Genomic DNA, 17,077 nt, shown 5'->3' with positions numbered 1-17,077 from the left:
ACTCTTGAATTACATTCTGAGTGGCATTCCAAGTGTTAAAGTCCTAAATCTTACTTGCCTTAAGCTTAAGGTACCATGTGACATAGTTGTAGACATTTTAATATAATTATATTGAAACCATTGGCCATCTTGTTTCCACTGGCTCTGGCAATATATATATATTTGTGGACATTCTGGTTCTCAACTGAGTTGTCAAAACCATACCTATACTCCAAAATAATCAAATTAAGCTTTTTCTAATCTTATTTTCCCTCTCTGTATCCCCCCAGCTCCATCATCTCCTGTGGAACTCGGCCCCACCCTGGGCTTAAAGAAATCCAGCTCCTTGGAGAGTCTCCAGACCGCCATGTCCGAGGTTAACAGGAAAAACGAGCTCCTCCCCTTCCACCGGCCTCGCCCAAATATGGTCAGAGGAAGAGGCTGCAACGAGAGCTTCCGAGCAGCTATCGATAAATCCTACGACGGGCCAGCGGAGGATGATGATGGTAAGGGATGAAGAGAGTGTCCGGGCATTAAGTTGGGGACAATTGTGTTCAAGCTTTACCTCTTGTGCTGTATGTATGCAGTTAGTCTCAACATTCTATCAACATACAAAAACAAGGAGAAGGTGAAGGAAACACTTTTTTTGAATGCTAAGTGATGGCTTTTTTAAGTTAGACACAAAGAATACTCAACTGTGGACCACACGTATACTTTATAATTAACACATGTTCATCAAATGGTTGACATTAGGTTTGCTTTTGTCAAGGATGTGGAACCGTTTATCTGGACACTCAGGACATTAGCATATAACACAATAGGAGCACAGACACACTGAAGTTAAAGATTGTATTCTTGTACAACACTATAAGAGACATCATTGCAACTCAGCCAAGAGTATGTGTCTGAAGACTGAGAGAATATTACGTCTGTAATACACTCTTTTTCAAGTCAACATTCATATAATAAATGTGGCGTGGGACATGTGGACTGTCATTGGCTACATGTCATCCTTTAACAAACTATTACATCAACAATAATACTTACAATGGATGATTATTTCATAGTTAAACTGAACATCTTATAATCAAATCAAAATTGGAGCTTCTTCTACATCAATTCTAAATAGTTGACAAAAAACCCAAAACCCAGAATTTGAGTTAGACTGGGCCATTACCAGAAGAATATACTTCAAAGTGTCAACACGTGAAGCATCAGCATTGCCTTACAATATATGATTCAATTCAGACCCGAGATAGTAGCTTTAAATATTTATCCGGTAGCCAAATGGTGTCTACTTTCTCTCTTTTTTGATGCAGTTCAATTCCCAGCTGTGTTATTAGCAGCGAGCTCTTATCAGTCACCACTAGAGTAATGAGTCGGGCTGTTTCAGATCACCACGCTCACACAGGATGGGACTAATAGGGCATGTCAACAGCATGCACACGCAGCGCGCATCTGTCACCGTCCTTCTCAATGTGCAACACTTTGAGAGCTGTAGTTAATTGACAGAGAACCGTGAGTCTGAACATATGGCTCTTGTTTGTCTTTACATTTGTGCACTCTTACTTGGACTTTAATCGTGTCTTTGCTTCAATGCCAAATGCTCTTCAGCATCAGTTTTACCGATCTGATCCAGAGGAAAACGTTGCTAACATTGTTGTAAGTGAATAATTAGTCAGGGTTCATGGAGAGCTGCAGTATTATGTGGGCTAATGCCAACGTGTTTCACAGTTTCCAGTGAATGTAGTTGTCAGGAGGAGTATTGAGCAGAGGCTTTGAGTCATTGGTCTTGATGTCTCATGTCAGCTGGCGTAGGATTATAGTGCCAAATCGTTGTTTCTGTCATCCTCCTCTGTCTACGCTACCTTCACACGTGTTACATTATTGTGCCATGAAATAGAAATAGGGCGGCAGCAGCTCAGTCTGACTTGGGGACTGAAAGGTTGCTGGGTCTAGTCTCGATCAGAGCTGTCTTCAATGCCCTTGAAAAATCCACCGAACCCCCAACTGCTCCACAATGTCACCTCTTCATTAGTGCACGTCTATAGTCACTGTTTGTGCATGTGTGTGTGTGTGTATTTCCGGACAATGTGTGTAATTGTTAAATAACCCCAGAGAGAAACACTGTCAAGTCCCTCCAGACTGCCACTGGCAATTATTTTGAGATATTGGCAACAATCTTGAAAGCAACCCATTTTTAGAGACAGTCAAATATGCACTCCAAAATGCATATTCTAATATGTGTTGAATTTGTGATATTTAAATATTGCTGTTTAACATGGGATATTTAATCTGTGGAGAAAAGGACAACGTCTGCACCCCTTTCATGTTGTATAGCAGAACTTAAGGGGTGGACACGTTAACAGATACAGAATATTCATTTATGTTTTATCAAGTATTAAAACACAACATACGAATCATTTTGTTTGGTGACTGACTTTACTGTCTTTACTGTTAAATAAGCCTAATTAGGCTTATTTAACAGTAAGTAATTAAGATACAATGCAGTCAGTAGTCCGGCTTAATTAAGCCGGACTACTGACTGCATTGTATCTTAATTACTTAAAATATAAGGTGACCAGAGATGCTTTCGGTTTCAGCAACCAGCTGATGCCGGTTTGCCATGGCGACTAACTTGAAAGTTGATGTTAAATAGTCTTGCTCGACTTCGGAATTACTATGTTCAATTTTACCCTAACTGAGCCACGTTTTATATCTGATATACAGAAACCTGTGGTCAGCACTCAATCTGTTAAACAGATGTGGTTTTTCATGTTCGTTTGTTATTGAAGAGTGTTCTCATTCTGTAATTTGTGGTAAATATGTAAACAGTTCACTATTGTACATATAAAAACATTTTTTATAGGGATATAAGCTGTTGTCACTTTCATAATGGCATTCATATGCACACACACACACACACACACACACACACACACACACACACACACACACACACACACACACACACACACACACACACACACACACACACACACACACACACACCTAATTACATCCGGTTGCTAGACAGCCTTTGTAATTAAGTCTGAAGTGAACATCCACACAAAGTAAAATATCAAATTAAGTAACTAATTTGTTTTGGTTATATTATACAATTGGACGTTTGTGTGTGTGCGCGTGTCGATGATTGTAATTCAAGGCCAGGCCCTTAGTTAGTCAAAGACGTAATGAGGCATCACAGCTAATGCTTTGAACATTTAGCTTGTCTTCTTTCTAAGAGTTAATTATATTAATTCACTTTAGGGTTAATAAAGCTGCCACGGAGATGCTGAGTGGAGAAAGTTTACAGCTCTTTGTATTACAGCTGTTCATTTATATTGCTGTTTGTTTTTGTTTGTAGGGAGAGAAGCTCCCTCTTGATGGAGCTCTGGGATTTTATCTTTTTTTTCAGACCATTAACATGCACACAAACCTATACAACACACTACAGGAAAGGGAAACCCCCCAAAACCCTAATAGGGCCTCTTTAAACTGGCAAAAAGGAATTCACTTTGCACACGATTAAATATAGGTTGATTTGGTCTGCTTACATGAGTTTTAAAGGGGATTTCACTGAAGAATCTTTCACTAGGTTAAGCACTTCCATAAAACATCCCATTGATAGTTTAATGTCAAGCCCTAAATCCACAGATGTTTGTATTGACCATTTGAGTCTCTTTTGGAAGCATTCAGTCTAACTGGTCTTAATCCAATGAAACAGCCGAATGCAATTATTATTTATTTTATAACTACTCTCCCCTCCACTCCTTCTAAACCTGACATTTCTCTTCTTCATCTCCTCTTCCCCCCAGATGATGGTTCTGAGCCCAGTTCAGGCCGGGACACTCCTGCAAGTAGTTCATCCCGCCAGGGAACGGGGGAGGGGACAGAGGATAAAGGCAAGAAAGACAAGAAAAAGAAACCCAAAACAAAGAAGAAAGACAAGAACAAGGGGAAAGGAAAGGAGAAAGAGAAGAAGAAAGCAGAGGAGCCCGAGGAGACGGAGAAGAAGAGCAAAAAAATAGGCTTTGGCCTTCTGAGGTAAGAGAGAGAGTGTGTGTGTGTGTGTGTGTGTGTGTGTGTGTGTGGTGTGTGTGTGTGTGTGTGTGTGTGTGTGTGTGTGTGTGTGTGTGTGTGTGTGTGTGTGTGTGTGTGTGGTGTGTGTGTGTGTGTGTGTGTGTGTGTGGTGTGTGTGTGTGTGTGGTGTGTGGTGTGTGTGTGTGTGTGTGTGTGTGTGTGTGTGTGTGTGTGTGTGATCGTGGTCATTTGTGTGTTTCTGTTGACAATTTGTTGTGTCATAAAACTAAATATTTTTTAATTTTTTTTAATTTTATGTTTCTTTTTTATTGCACATTCTTACTTTAAAGGTCCCATGTCATGCTTTTCCGGTTATTACCCGTCCCCTTGTGTGTTATGTAGCTTTTTATGCATGTAAACGGTCTGCAAAGTCACAAACCCTCAAAGTACACCCTGTAGCAATAGGCACACCCTCTGCGGACTCCCGAGCAGCTCAGGAGTCCGCCCCGCGAGGCTCCCGGAGCGGACATTGTGAGGTGGATTTCCCGCTGTGTTTCCCTGGATGCTGGATATAGACCAAGTGCCATGCCAGCGGACACGGCACCCAGACCCCACGCAGCATTCTCATATGTTTGTCATTACTGGTGTCGTTTTCTGGTTGCTAACAAACGCCATTGTAACACATAAACACTGATGTTCCGCTGTAACGGTGGTGGACTCATCAGAACAGAGTAGGCAAGCTGACCAATCAGAGCACAGTGGGCTCATAGAGAGGGGGGGGCAGGAGCTCCAACAAGCCGTGTAGGACAGAGAGTGAATACACATACTATACAGAGATGCTGTATGAGAAACCAATGTGATTTTGGAACATTGAACAATGTAAATCTATTCTAGTCGACCTCAACAATGGAATTATGATCAGTAGAAATGGCCATGTCATGGGACCTTTAACTTCCTAAGTTTGTATACATGTTTTAATTCTATTTTTTATATTATTTAAATATTTTATTTATTTTATATATATATTTTATTCTATAATGGAGCAACTGCCACAAAACCTAATGTCCCTCTGATAAATAAAAACAATTGAATTATGTAAGTTAATGATGTCTACAGTCAGCATAACTCAATGTCCTCTTAACATGAGGCCACAGTGTGTACTGTAACACTGTAATTACAACAACAAACTTTATTTCATATCAACAAATCACATTATCCATCATCCAAAAAACGTAATTGTGTCAATAGGAGCACCTGCATTAGCAACATCTTTGCACAGTAATGCATTCACACTATATCAGACAAAAGTCACCCTTTAAACATGAACACTGGGGTCTTTTTCTTTCTCTAACATGCACACAAAGACCCCTCATAAGAGCAGTGCCCCAATTTCCTTCAGAGGCGCTGGAAGTAATCCTTCAGAACTATTTCATGTGATTAACTTTAACACCATATCTTCCAGTGTGAATGGGACATTAACGTGGACACAGCCTGAATGGGGCAGTGTTCAACGAACACTTTGTACTTTCTACCTTAATTGCTACCTAAAATCTGGGGTGGGGGGGTTTCACAGTGGTTGTTTCTGAAATGGGATTTCACATGACCATTACATAGATAAACATCTTAGGAATAACACGCAATTTTATCTAAAAATTGGAGCTGCAGCTTTTCCAAATACACTTACAAAAGCATTCTGTGTGAACCACATTACAGAAAAACACTTCCAGATTCAAAGTCCGACTATCACAGTAATTATATCTCAAAATTGCATGTTACTTAAAGGGACATTTTTAGCAGAATTAGACCAATTTGCACATAGTTCACTTGATTTATTAAGCTCAGTGCTATTTTCTTTGAGGTCTCCACCTTTTTGTTAACCCTTTCACGTTGTTTTGCTAATTCTCACTTCAGCGTGCTTTCTCTCTCATACCCATAGGATTCAGTCATAAAGAAATGTTCTTATGGGAAGCAGAAATATTCCTTTTATGGTGTTAAAAGCACTTGAGTTCATAAATGACCCTTCATACCTAAACATGTTCAATAATCACGTCAATTCAGATCTATATATAAAGAGAACATTTCAGTGTAGGCTAGTTTAAAAGAGGTTTGTGGTGTGAACTGTACATTATGTTCTTCCCTTCTTTACCCACATATGTTATTAGTAGTTTTACTTGAATGCCATACGGCGCAGTACCTACCTGCTTATCTTCCTCCCTCCATTCCCAAGGTGAAAGCTACGTCAACCTGTCGTTACACAATATGCAACTCTGGGTTGTATGAAAAAAAACTAAAAACATGAGATTGCCTTTAGGATATTTTAAGATTATAAATATCATATATTTAGTCTTGAAGATGCAATTTTTCAAGACTAATTAAGAACTGATTTCCACCAGTGATTATAAAAAAGTAGTATAGCATTTAAAGTTGTGAAAGCATCCATACTAAGTTCTGTTGTTATTTTCAGTAAAGTTTTCTTCTATTTAAATGTATATTTGTTTATCTTCCCATGTTTCGATAATCACAAATGTTATCCTGTTCCCACGGCATTTTTACCCATCAAAAAAGGAGAACGCTTGTTCAAGTGTGAAAATATAAATATATTTTTTAATAATTTAGATAAACTGTCCCTTTTGAATTAATTCAATACAATTTCAAACCAGTTGTTTTTGTTCATAAAAAATATGTATTAGAGTTTTTGGAAAGCAAATGAATAAGAAATGGAAATCTATAAGAACGCAAACACAACATTATATACAGTAAGACTTACAAAATGAAGGCCTCATCTGTAATGTGTCAGAAACACATTCATAGGACATCTTAATGCATTTATAAGGCTTTATATAGCTCTTACATATTTATAATCACTGCTATTCACGACAAGGTTTTTCAAAGTACTTTAACAGTTGTAATTATGTATTATAGGTTCAACATTCCTAATGATTTACAATAAATTGACAATTGTTCAAATACAGGGTTACTGTACGTCACTTCCGGACAAAATGATGGCCCTGCTCACTTTCTTGTGAAAATAATGCATTGGAACAAAGCGGAACATAAGTTTCTTCATGTCTTACTGCTGAGTCATAAACAGTGTTGCACATCAAACAACACATACATCCAGAGTTACGGTTTCCTTACTTCCTCTACAGAAAAAAGGACAGTAAAAGAATCAATATAATTCAGAAATCACAGTTTAAGGGTAAGCCTGCTGCCACTCCGACCGGACATCAATCCCCTATTTATTCGGAGCTCCGTAAAAACTAAGCTGTCAATGCCGTCTGACGTTCTATTTGGCACGATTTTCGAGTAAGTGACAGACTTTAAAATGTTACGGGGAAATCTGCATTTTGGTATTTTTAGACAAAACCCTTAAAGTTGAAAATAAATGATAAATGCTGAATCTCCAGTATACTATGTTATGTCACCACTTGTTATACTTAATTTACCTGGATATAGTTGTTATCCGACTTTCCTATAACCTTAATAATTGCTTTCTAACGTCTTATGCAGAAACTAAAGCCATCTTGTTTTTTTAAATTGAGAAATTTGCTCATGGCAGTCAAACACAATTAAATATGTATGCTGCTCTGCTTTGAATTTTGACTTTTACACACTGTGGTGTATGTTTCTTGGTGTTATGCACAAATATGCAAGCTACATTGTGGAGCAAATGGATAATTGGTTGCACAATGGGATGAATTCCTATAAATGCACCGATTACACACCTCAGGTTCTCCATCATTTCCTCTCCGCTTACATTTTTCTTCTATTGCATTTTCCTCTACAGCTCCAAGGCAATACATGACACATCTAAATGTTCTCCTGTCCTCATTCACTCTATGATCTGTCAGTCTTACCATTTTAGCAATGTTTTAAGTGCTTTAGTCTAGTAAAGGTTATGCCCAATCCCTTCTTTCCATGTTCCTCCATCCCTCCTCCGCCTATCCGCCACATGTTATTATGGTCTGGACAACCTACGCATCACACCCAGAATATCTCCAGTTTAATCTAAAGATCGATGCACCTGTCCTTCCATCCACCCTTTCATCTAACCACTAATTCCCCCATCACATCTTGCCTTAAGTGCCTAAAGAAACCATATAATAGACCAAAGGATATTTTAGACCTTTCCTCTACACCCAACTCTCATCACCATAAGAGGGCCCTGATTGGAGCCCATTGATAATCCTCTCATCCCCCTCTTTCCAGCCATATTTCTATAACCTCTCTCTTCACACCCCCAACCTCCGTAATCTTTGCATCATTCCAATTTGTTCCTCTCCCTCCAGCTCCCCATCTGCATTTGATTGCATGTAATGAAGGTAGACTGAGAATGAAAATTGCTGCTATTCAGTACAGTTCAATCTGGGCCGCGCTGCTGATTTGTCATATCTGCCAAGGCCAGATTTGATTGGCCTAATGGTCCAGAGGAGAGGTGGTATGGGATACTCAACCTTACTCCAAGTTGTCTGGTTCTACAGTAATACATGTTAAAGTGTATCATTGGTTAGTTCACACATTTGACACGCTATACGTTTTCTTTCTATTTCTATGCATGAGCTACAAGGCCACATATTGGTATAATAGAGCGTTGCAGGAAGGACTCCAAACACCTGCAAATTAGTTGTCATTTCCACTTCAGCTTCTTTTATCTCAAAGTAATTTTGTTAGCGTGTTCCATTATTTGTTGGTTCTAAAACCTAACAAATGTCAGTAAATACCTCACCAGTCCAAAGCTTGTATGTCAAAGAAAATGTGATAGCTAATATGTGGCTAAATGAGACTACAAAATGGCTTCATATCGAACATTAGCGGCCTTAGCTTACTGGTGGTGATGCGCAGCTATAAACGTGTGTTTGTCGAAGATCTGATTTTCCAATGGAACATCCCATTGGTTTTTGGCGAGGCAGCCCTTATGATGATAACTTCTGGGTCGGCCTTCAACAATGTCATCACTTAAGTCTCTATTACTGTCACTTTCCATTACCAAATGTCTATTGAAATGTACTGCAGAACTCCATTTATTGGTTTTTACTTATGAAACCGTTATAGTCCGAAAGGCCAAATTACATTAATGTTTTTCACATTTATAAAGAGTGTAGAGAGTGAAAAAGTTGAATCGAATGACTGTAATTTCACATTTTTAACCCGGACATTAAAAACAGACTGTGAATGTTTGTTGAAAATGCCCTTTAAAGTGGACAGCTGGCTCCGTTACTGTGAACTGCCACCTGCCAATCAGTTGTGCCAATTGTGTGTGTGTGTGTGTGTGTGTGTGTGTGTGTGTGTGTGTGTGTGTGTGTGTGTGTGTGTGTGTGTGTGTGTGTGTGTGTGTGTGTGTGTGTGTGTGTGTGTGTGTGTGTGTGTGTGTGTGTGTGTGTGTGTGTGTGTGTGTGTGTGTGTGTGTGTGTGTGTGTGTGTGTGTGTGTGTGTGTGTGTGTGTGTGTGTGTGTGTGTGTGTGTGTGTGTGTGTGTGTGTGTGTGTGACTATCCAACCGTCATGAATAATCATGTGGTGATAAAACATGATTGGTCACACAGTCAGATGGTTGTCATATAGTTGGCACGTGGCTGCTATGAATCTTCCTCAGACAGACACTGTGTGCTTGTGTGTGTCTAAATGATCTGCAGTTGTGTGGCTCTTTGTTCATCTATGATCTTTTTTTTTCTTCAGACATTTAAGGTTGATATTCGAACTAAATCTGGCAATTCTTTAAATATTCATATATTGCACATACAACCATAACTTAACGCTCGACAAACATAATTAACATGGGTTGAGAGTATGGCTCTCTGAGCTGTTCTGTCATCTGTGTGTGTGTGTGTGTGTGTGTGTGTGTGTGTGTGTGTGTGTGTATGTGTGTGTGTGCTGATCGTGAAAATATGGAAATCTATGAGGTGAGGCTGGAAATGTACAAGGTCTACCAGAAACATGAAGGGGACAGGCGCTGCTGTTATGCCAGTGCGTCATGTTTATGAAATTGTTGATGGCCTTCGTAAATTATGTGTGCATGCTGTTCATTTTCAGTTTTTAAATTGTGTGAATTTCTTAGAATCTATGGTAATAAATGCACCGTTGTCTGCTTGGTTGTAATTGTGATGCTGTACTGATCTACATCATCTAATTGTCTGTGGTTGCTGTGTCCATGGACATACAGTATATGTCGACTATTTGATGTTTTTTAACCAAAAAAGTACAAAAAGCTTCAGATTATAATTAGAGCCCCATCATTTTTTTTGAAAGCATTGAGTCTGCTTTTTTTTTTTACCTCTCATTGAGGCAAATAATTACATTCTGTACCACATTATTTGCCTCTTTTTTTCCCCCTGTCTTTCTCCTCTCCCTCTCTCCAGCTGGTCATAATGCATTACATCTGTTACACCATTGGTGCTCCATCCTTAGGATCATTATCCGTTTTCTCAGCGATGAGGGGGCTTCACCTAGCCATTGCTAATTAGCAAGGATATCTATTTTTCCCCTTCTCATTATTCCAAAACCAAGATAATCATTACAGCAAGGCATTGTAGAGTGCAACAATGTGAACACATTGTATTGTGTTGCACTGTTGGAGGAGCCTGTGACCTAAGATTTTCATCGTCATAACTACATTGTAGCTATGTACGTATGACTAATAAAAGCCTTGAACCTTGAACACAGGTAAAAAGAGGATAAATAGGGAATACAGCGCACTAAAAATGAAACAAAAAAGGGAAATAAGAAAGTGTTTCTGTTCAAAATGTATTGAAATTGAAATCTCTCCAGTCATAACGTTTGGTGAAAATGATTCCCCCTATGAACGATCTGAAGTGCATTTGCGTAAAGGCATTGATGGAGTTTTCTTTTCAATAGCATCTTCATACCTTGATGATGTCATCCTTTAAATAGCCTTCTGATCATTTGGTTTCAAAGCTCAATGATAAACAAAATATTTGATCGGATTCTCACATTTATCCAGGACATTGAAATATGCTCGGGCACCAATTTTTCAGTCAAAGGAAACGTGAAATAAATAAAGAGAAATTAATAAGAAAGATACAGTTGACTGACATTAAAGGAATACAGATATTTAAGTGTTTTGAGGACTTTTGATTAGCAATCATTTCCACTTCGTAGCAGCCGCACAATATGGTCAGGTTTGGGTGACGGCAACTGGAAATTTGGTGAAAGGAAGCTGTTTGGAGCTCTTTAAGTAGGTAAAACCCCGTCTTTTGACCAGACATTTACTGTCATTGTTTCATAATCAGAGAGCAAATGGTTGAAAGGAGGGGGGAGTACCCAGCAGCTGCCAATCAAACATCATGACAGAAAGTCATTGAAGTGTCACGCACTGATGTCATGCCTGTCAATCATCTCCCAAGTGTTAGCGAGTGTGTATGTGTGTTTGCTTGCATTTGAATGTGCGCATCCTGACAGAGTCTGCATGCATGTGCTTGTTATCGCAGCAGACTTGTCAATCACCCATTCCCCCAGGGATCCATTTACCAATGATAGCAAAGGGGGGCGTGTCTACAGAGTGGCAGAGGGAGGGAGTGAGAGGAATCAGAAGAATAGAATGAATAGGTGAAGTGAGAGTCACAGATGTTTGCACTCATTTTCTGCTCGTTTGTCAGTGGCTTTTTCTTCTTGTGTACTATTCAGAAGCATAAGTGTGGAACAGCCCCTCAGCTAGGTTCGCTCACTGTTCACTATTACATGTGGCATGTGTGTTTAAGCATTAAGTGTGGTGAGAAAATATAACGAGGTATCAGTCCCCTTTTTACCTTCCAACCCATCATTGTTCTGCTTTGATCAGTCAATGATTCCCTTAGAAAAGGTAGTTATTTTTTGTGCATTTTGGTTAAAAGTCAAAAAGCCCTTTAAGCATAAATCAGGCAACACATTTTTAAAAGAGTAAAGAACAAACAAGCATGTTAATCTTGACAACCAGCACCTGTCTTTGACAAATTAAGCCTAGGGTTAAGGCCCAGAATGACACAGCAGTCAGGTTCGTACAGTCTATCTCATCATCTGCAATGCTGGTGTACCCAGAAGACATTTTGAAATATTTGGAGTGACTATAGCGTTTCTTACAGTGATAGACTGTTTTAGGCCCTGGCACACCCAGCCGATCAACCAACAAATTACTTAAAGGGGACCTATCATGCAAAATGCACTTTTTGATGTCTTTTCTACATAAATATGTGTCCCCGGTGGGTCTGAAAACTCACGCAGCGTCAGAAAATAAAACCCTCTCTCTTTTCCTCCGTACCCAAATCTTTTAAAAACGGGGGTACAACGAGCGGATACAGATTTGCTGCCGATATGACGTCAAATCGGCGGCGGACCCACAGAAAGTTGCTATCAGAAACAATGCCTGACGTGTTTTGGATGTAATATGGTCGGTGTTTACATTAGCAAGCCTCGCTAACACTCAGAGCTAACCTGTACTGTACAATTTACGTTTAAAAAGCAGGAAATAAAAAAAGGAACTCACCTTGTGATAAACCCGCAAGAGAAAAAGCTCCATACTGTTTCAGAAATAATCCGTGACGTGGTTTAAACAGGATGGCCTTTTATCACAGCAGAATTTTACTTTATCTCCGGTAGAATTCTGAACAGGCATTAGCTCCGCCTCCTCTTTTTCTTTTTTTCAAGCTAAGGACCCAAAATCTGCGTTTCTCTAACAGGGCTGCAAAAGAGGGGTTTGAGCAATATGAGGCATGGCTACAATGGGTGATCTGTTTGGTATTTTAAGCAAAAGACTTCACAGACATGTTTTGTATAGGTATGGCCCTACAATATATTTTTCCAATATAGCATAATAGGTCCACTTTAAGTCAAGAAGGCACACACGGAGTCTTTACACTGTACCTGTTGCTGGTTGCTCTGATATTTAGACATATATGCAAGAAGACTGGCAAGGCACAAAGTGAGTTTAGTTTAAAAATCTTCTTGGTGCATAATTTCTTTTTTTTCATCAGGAAATAATTGAGGTGTTTTGTATCACAGATTTTGTGGTAAACACATATTGTTTACCTGGAACTGTTTGGTAGCCCAACAAAATCCACATGAAAAGAAACAATAATTGTTTAAGATATATTTGTCCTTTGTCAAACATTAGATTCGATGGTTGACAGATGTTTACCTTTTCCTACACAGATGGAGGCTTTAAAGAACCTGTGTATACGTCTAATTAAATCTTTCTCGCATGCTAATGAGTAGCCGTACACCTTCCATACAGATTGTGGTGTTACGTCATGAATATTCATGAGACATCATTCTGTTCCCAGTAATGTCAGAACAAGAGGTGATTTATTCATTCTAACTGGCTGTTAATCAGCTGTTTTTACTCTCATATCTCTCGTGAAATTCTGCCCAGGCGACAATGTCGTAATGTGTAAAATGTTAAACGTCTTCAGGACGCCTAGGCTACGTTCGCCAGCATGTGTGTGTGATGGGCCTAAGAAATGTACTTGTTTTTCTACTATTAAACCCTAGTCCCCCTCTATTTTACACTTTTAAATGTATTCTTCAAAGAAAACAATATATAAACATTAGTAATAAAATGGCAAATAAATAACTTAAAATGGAATAATTGGTAAATCAGTCATATCTCTAGCACCTCCACGTTTTTAAATGTGCACCATGGGGACACTAATAATTGGTGATTTAATTTTCTGATAACTTTAGATTTTAGAGGGCTAACAATTGAACATTTGCTGGAATTGCCTGTTCCTTGGTGAAGGGAGAGCGAAAAGGTCAGAGATGAGTGCCATGACATATGCCTATTTGCTTCCTAGGTACTTAACTTTTTTTCTCTGCTAGTTACATACACTAGCATGTAAAATGCATGTTTTTTCAAACAATAGCCCAGTTTTAATACTACAACACTTTCAAAATGGACTGGAGAGAAAGAGTAGATCTAATTTAGCTGACCATTATTTTTTGTATTATCTTCACTCTGTATCTTACCCACTGTTCCCTTCCATTTACTGTTACATATAGGTAACTCAAACATAGTTATGTTAATTGTAATTGGTCATGTTCATCTTCACTGTAGAACTTGACCCTTTGGAGAAAAAGCCTCCACTGCGGTGGTTCAGAATGGCAGAGAAGTAAGCAATGATGACATAAAAACAGATGATGGAAATGAAGAAAGTCTTGTGTGTCCAGAAGGCATATAACACATACTGTCAAGATGACTCCAAAACCATGTAAAGTATTTGTTGAATGCCCTCTTGACACAAGGTGCTTTTGTTACTTGTATTTTATCCAATGCCCCTATTTGTTTTCTGCCAAAGCCCTTATTGACTCTTGACCTACAATAATTGTCTTCCTTTTTCACATAGGCAAAACTGTGCGTGTTATTCATTATTTTTCATGATGGATTTATGAGTCTGATTCAAAATATACATTTTGATTTACCTTATGTACCTTTCTATACCAGTACATTTTCATCTCATGTCCAAATCCCTAGAAAAAATAATATTTTGATATTGCGCAGAGATGGTCTCTGATGGATAATGTAGGCAAATAGTTGGATTGATCCTATTGTTTTTTTTTAATCAATCCATCCACCTGCATTATACAGTATATTTCCAATGTGTCGTTATGTGTATGGACTCTCATCTTGACTTGATAGTCATGAGGGTATAGGGTAACGATTTTAAGGGTTTTGAAATTAGTTTTCTGTTAGTTTTTCTATCAGAGGAGTCCGATTTCCTATCACTCCTTATATCTCTTGTAAGTAATACAAACATCCTGTAATCCAGCTTTTACCTTAATACCTTTCTTGCCTTTCACTTTCTGTTCAAACGCAGGAAAAGGGAACAGGGATGACAGCATAGAGGAGAGGAGGAGTTGGCAAAGGTTAAGTGCTGTGAGAGAAGTGTTTGGTACCGAGGGGAGACACGCCGAGCGAGGCGGAGAGATGAAAGGGTGAAGGGGAGGTAAGCTCTGGATAGGAAAGGAACAGAAACGAGGTTAATGAGAGAAGGGAGGGAAAAAAGGAGGAAAAAGGTAACAAGGAGAGGTGAAAGAGGGGGAAGAAGGAGAGTTGAAGGAAAGCGTAAGCCTCCAGTAGGTAGGTAGCAGTAATTATAGCGAGGCTTGTCCCCTGTGAGGCAAACACATACTCACACTGTTAATGCACACACACACTTATCGCCCTTCGTTCCCCATTGAGCCCCCAGTGGGGAATATGCTCCTTTACCTCCCATTCCACATTTCAAAGAAACATTACCTTAGTGTACATACTACATCTTTTTTTCCAGCAATGCACAAGCTACTGTATACTACAAAACAGTCACACATTTTTAAATGACCACAAATCTCGTCATAAATAATGCACAAACAGGTACTTCAAAAACATCAGTAGCAGTGGGTAGCGGAAGTGTAAACCAGAGGGTAATACATCAATACATTCAGCAGATAAATAAAACATAAGGCGTGTTATAAGGTCACGGTTTGCACGTTGGAGATATTAACTATTTAGCAGTTTTGACTGGCTCAATTAACCATATCCTACTCACCGTGTAGCTGCTGGGGTGTAGAGTTTAATGAGCTTCTATTAGGAGTCCCTTTTCTTTTTTTTCCATTCCTAGCCTCAGCTTTTTTTCCTCCTAATGGCTCCTGATAACTATATCAATATTACTTTCAGTGCTTTAAATCTTTACCTTGGATTAAGAAGGAAAAACTGCTTAAAACACTTGATATCTCAATGGAAATATTTTCCTTTTTTATTCATTTATCCGTGCATTGCATTGGCACTGAAGAGAAATAGAGCAACATGTGACTTTTCTTTTTTGATTTCTGACCAAAAGTTTATTTAATTAAACCTGTTTCTGATTCAGAGTATTCATTTATATTTAATTATGAATTGAAGGCAGGTGTGTGTGTGTGTGTGTGTGTGTGTGTGTGTGTGTGTGTGTGTGTGTGTGTGTGTGTGTGTGTGTGTGTGTGTGTGTGTGTGTGTGTGTGTGTGTGTGTGTGTGTGTGTGTGTGTGTGTGTGTGTGTGTGTGTGTGTGTGTGTGTGGTGTGTGTGTGTGTGGTGTGTGTGTGTGTGTGTGTGTGTGTGTGTGTGTGTGTGTGTGTGTGTGTGTGTGTGTGTGTGTGTGTGTGTGTGTGTGTGTGTGTGTGTGTGTGTGTGTGTGTGTGTGTGTGTGTGTTGTCCAGGTAATGAGTGTCCAGTAGTGCTGAGTATGCTGTTGATGCTGACCACACACACTGTATTGAGTGGTGTGGTTTGAGTATTGATATGTGGCCACTTAAAGGGCCTCTTAGTCTATTGTGTGTATGCCATCTTTTAATTTAGATTAGGCTATACAGAGTGCAATTGCCTGCCTCCTTCTAATTTATTGAACTACTTATCCACCATTTATTCCACTGCTCAGTGCATTGCAAAGCACATAGGCTTGTTAATTATTGTTTATCTATTTTTAAAAAGATGTATCCTTAAATTCCTCACATTCCAGTGGTCTCCATGATATCTCAAACATGTATGTTAATAAACAGCAACGCCTGAAACGACTCCATTGAAATCATTTGTTTAAATCCGTAGCATAGTGTCATCAATGTGTAACACTTGCGCTTCTGTTGGCTAGCACTCTATCTCATTGTAGGTGATAGGCTAATGGGCGGGACATCTCTAAGTGGTTGACCAATCACAGCTGAGCCAGCCACCTAACCAATAAGAGGGCTCTTGTTTCAGACAGAGGGTGAAAGAGGTGCTGCAGCACAGGCAGTATGAGCAATAGAAAGACCTTCTTGAACATTAAAGCATGTAAACATGTCACGGTAGAGACACTAAATACAAATATGAAACCTGAAAAGAATCATGACAGTGAAAAATGCGTCAAGTGTAAATATGCCGGATTTTAGCTTGGAGCTAATTTCCATCAGCATTCCCTCACATAAAACATTTAAGAACATGACAAGTATACACATAGCAAAACTAAATATATGATATGCAAAAAAGTGCAAAAGAGTAAGAGCAGCATACACAAGTATTTATCACATGGTAATACAATATAGCAGCAACGACATGTAAAGTGCAAGAGAAGATACAAGAGCTACCTAAAGTGCAAGAGGAGATA

The 17,077-nt window shown here is 39.0% G+C and overlaps 1 protein-coding gene across 4 annotated transcripts in view; it reads left to right on the top strand.

Annotated features, from left to right (window-relative positions):
• The window catches only part of pard3bb (par-3 family cell polarity regulator beta b), a 236,063-nt gene that overhangs the window by 133,420 nt on the left and 85,566 nt on the right, over nucleotides 1–17,077 (top strand). For all 4 annotated transcript variants that reach the window (XM_034134298.1, XM_034134299.1, XM_034134297.1 and 1 more), the window contains exons 18-19: nucleotides 270–485; nucleotides 3,798–4,026. In XM_034134298.1, coding sequence (XP_033990189.1) covers nucleotides 270–485; nucleotides 3,798–4,026 — 445 coding nt within the window. The remainder of the gene's footprint in view (nucleotides 1–269; nucleotides 486–3,797; nucleotides 4,027–17,077) is intronic.

Source organism: Trematomus bernacchii, unplaced genomic scaffold (genome assembly GCF_902827165.1).
Source record: "Trematomus bernacchii unplaced genomic scaffold, fTreBer1.1, whole genome shotgun sequence".
Classification (NCBI taxonomy): domain Eukaryota; kingdom Metazoa; phylum Chordata; class Actinopteri; order Perciformes; family Nototheniidae; genus Trematomus; species Trematomus bernacchii.
This window is presented reverse-complemented; position numbering and strand designations above follow the sequence as displayed.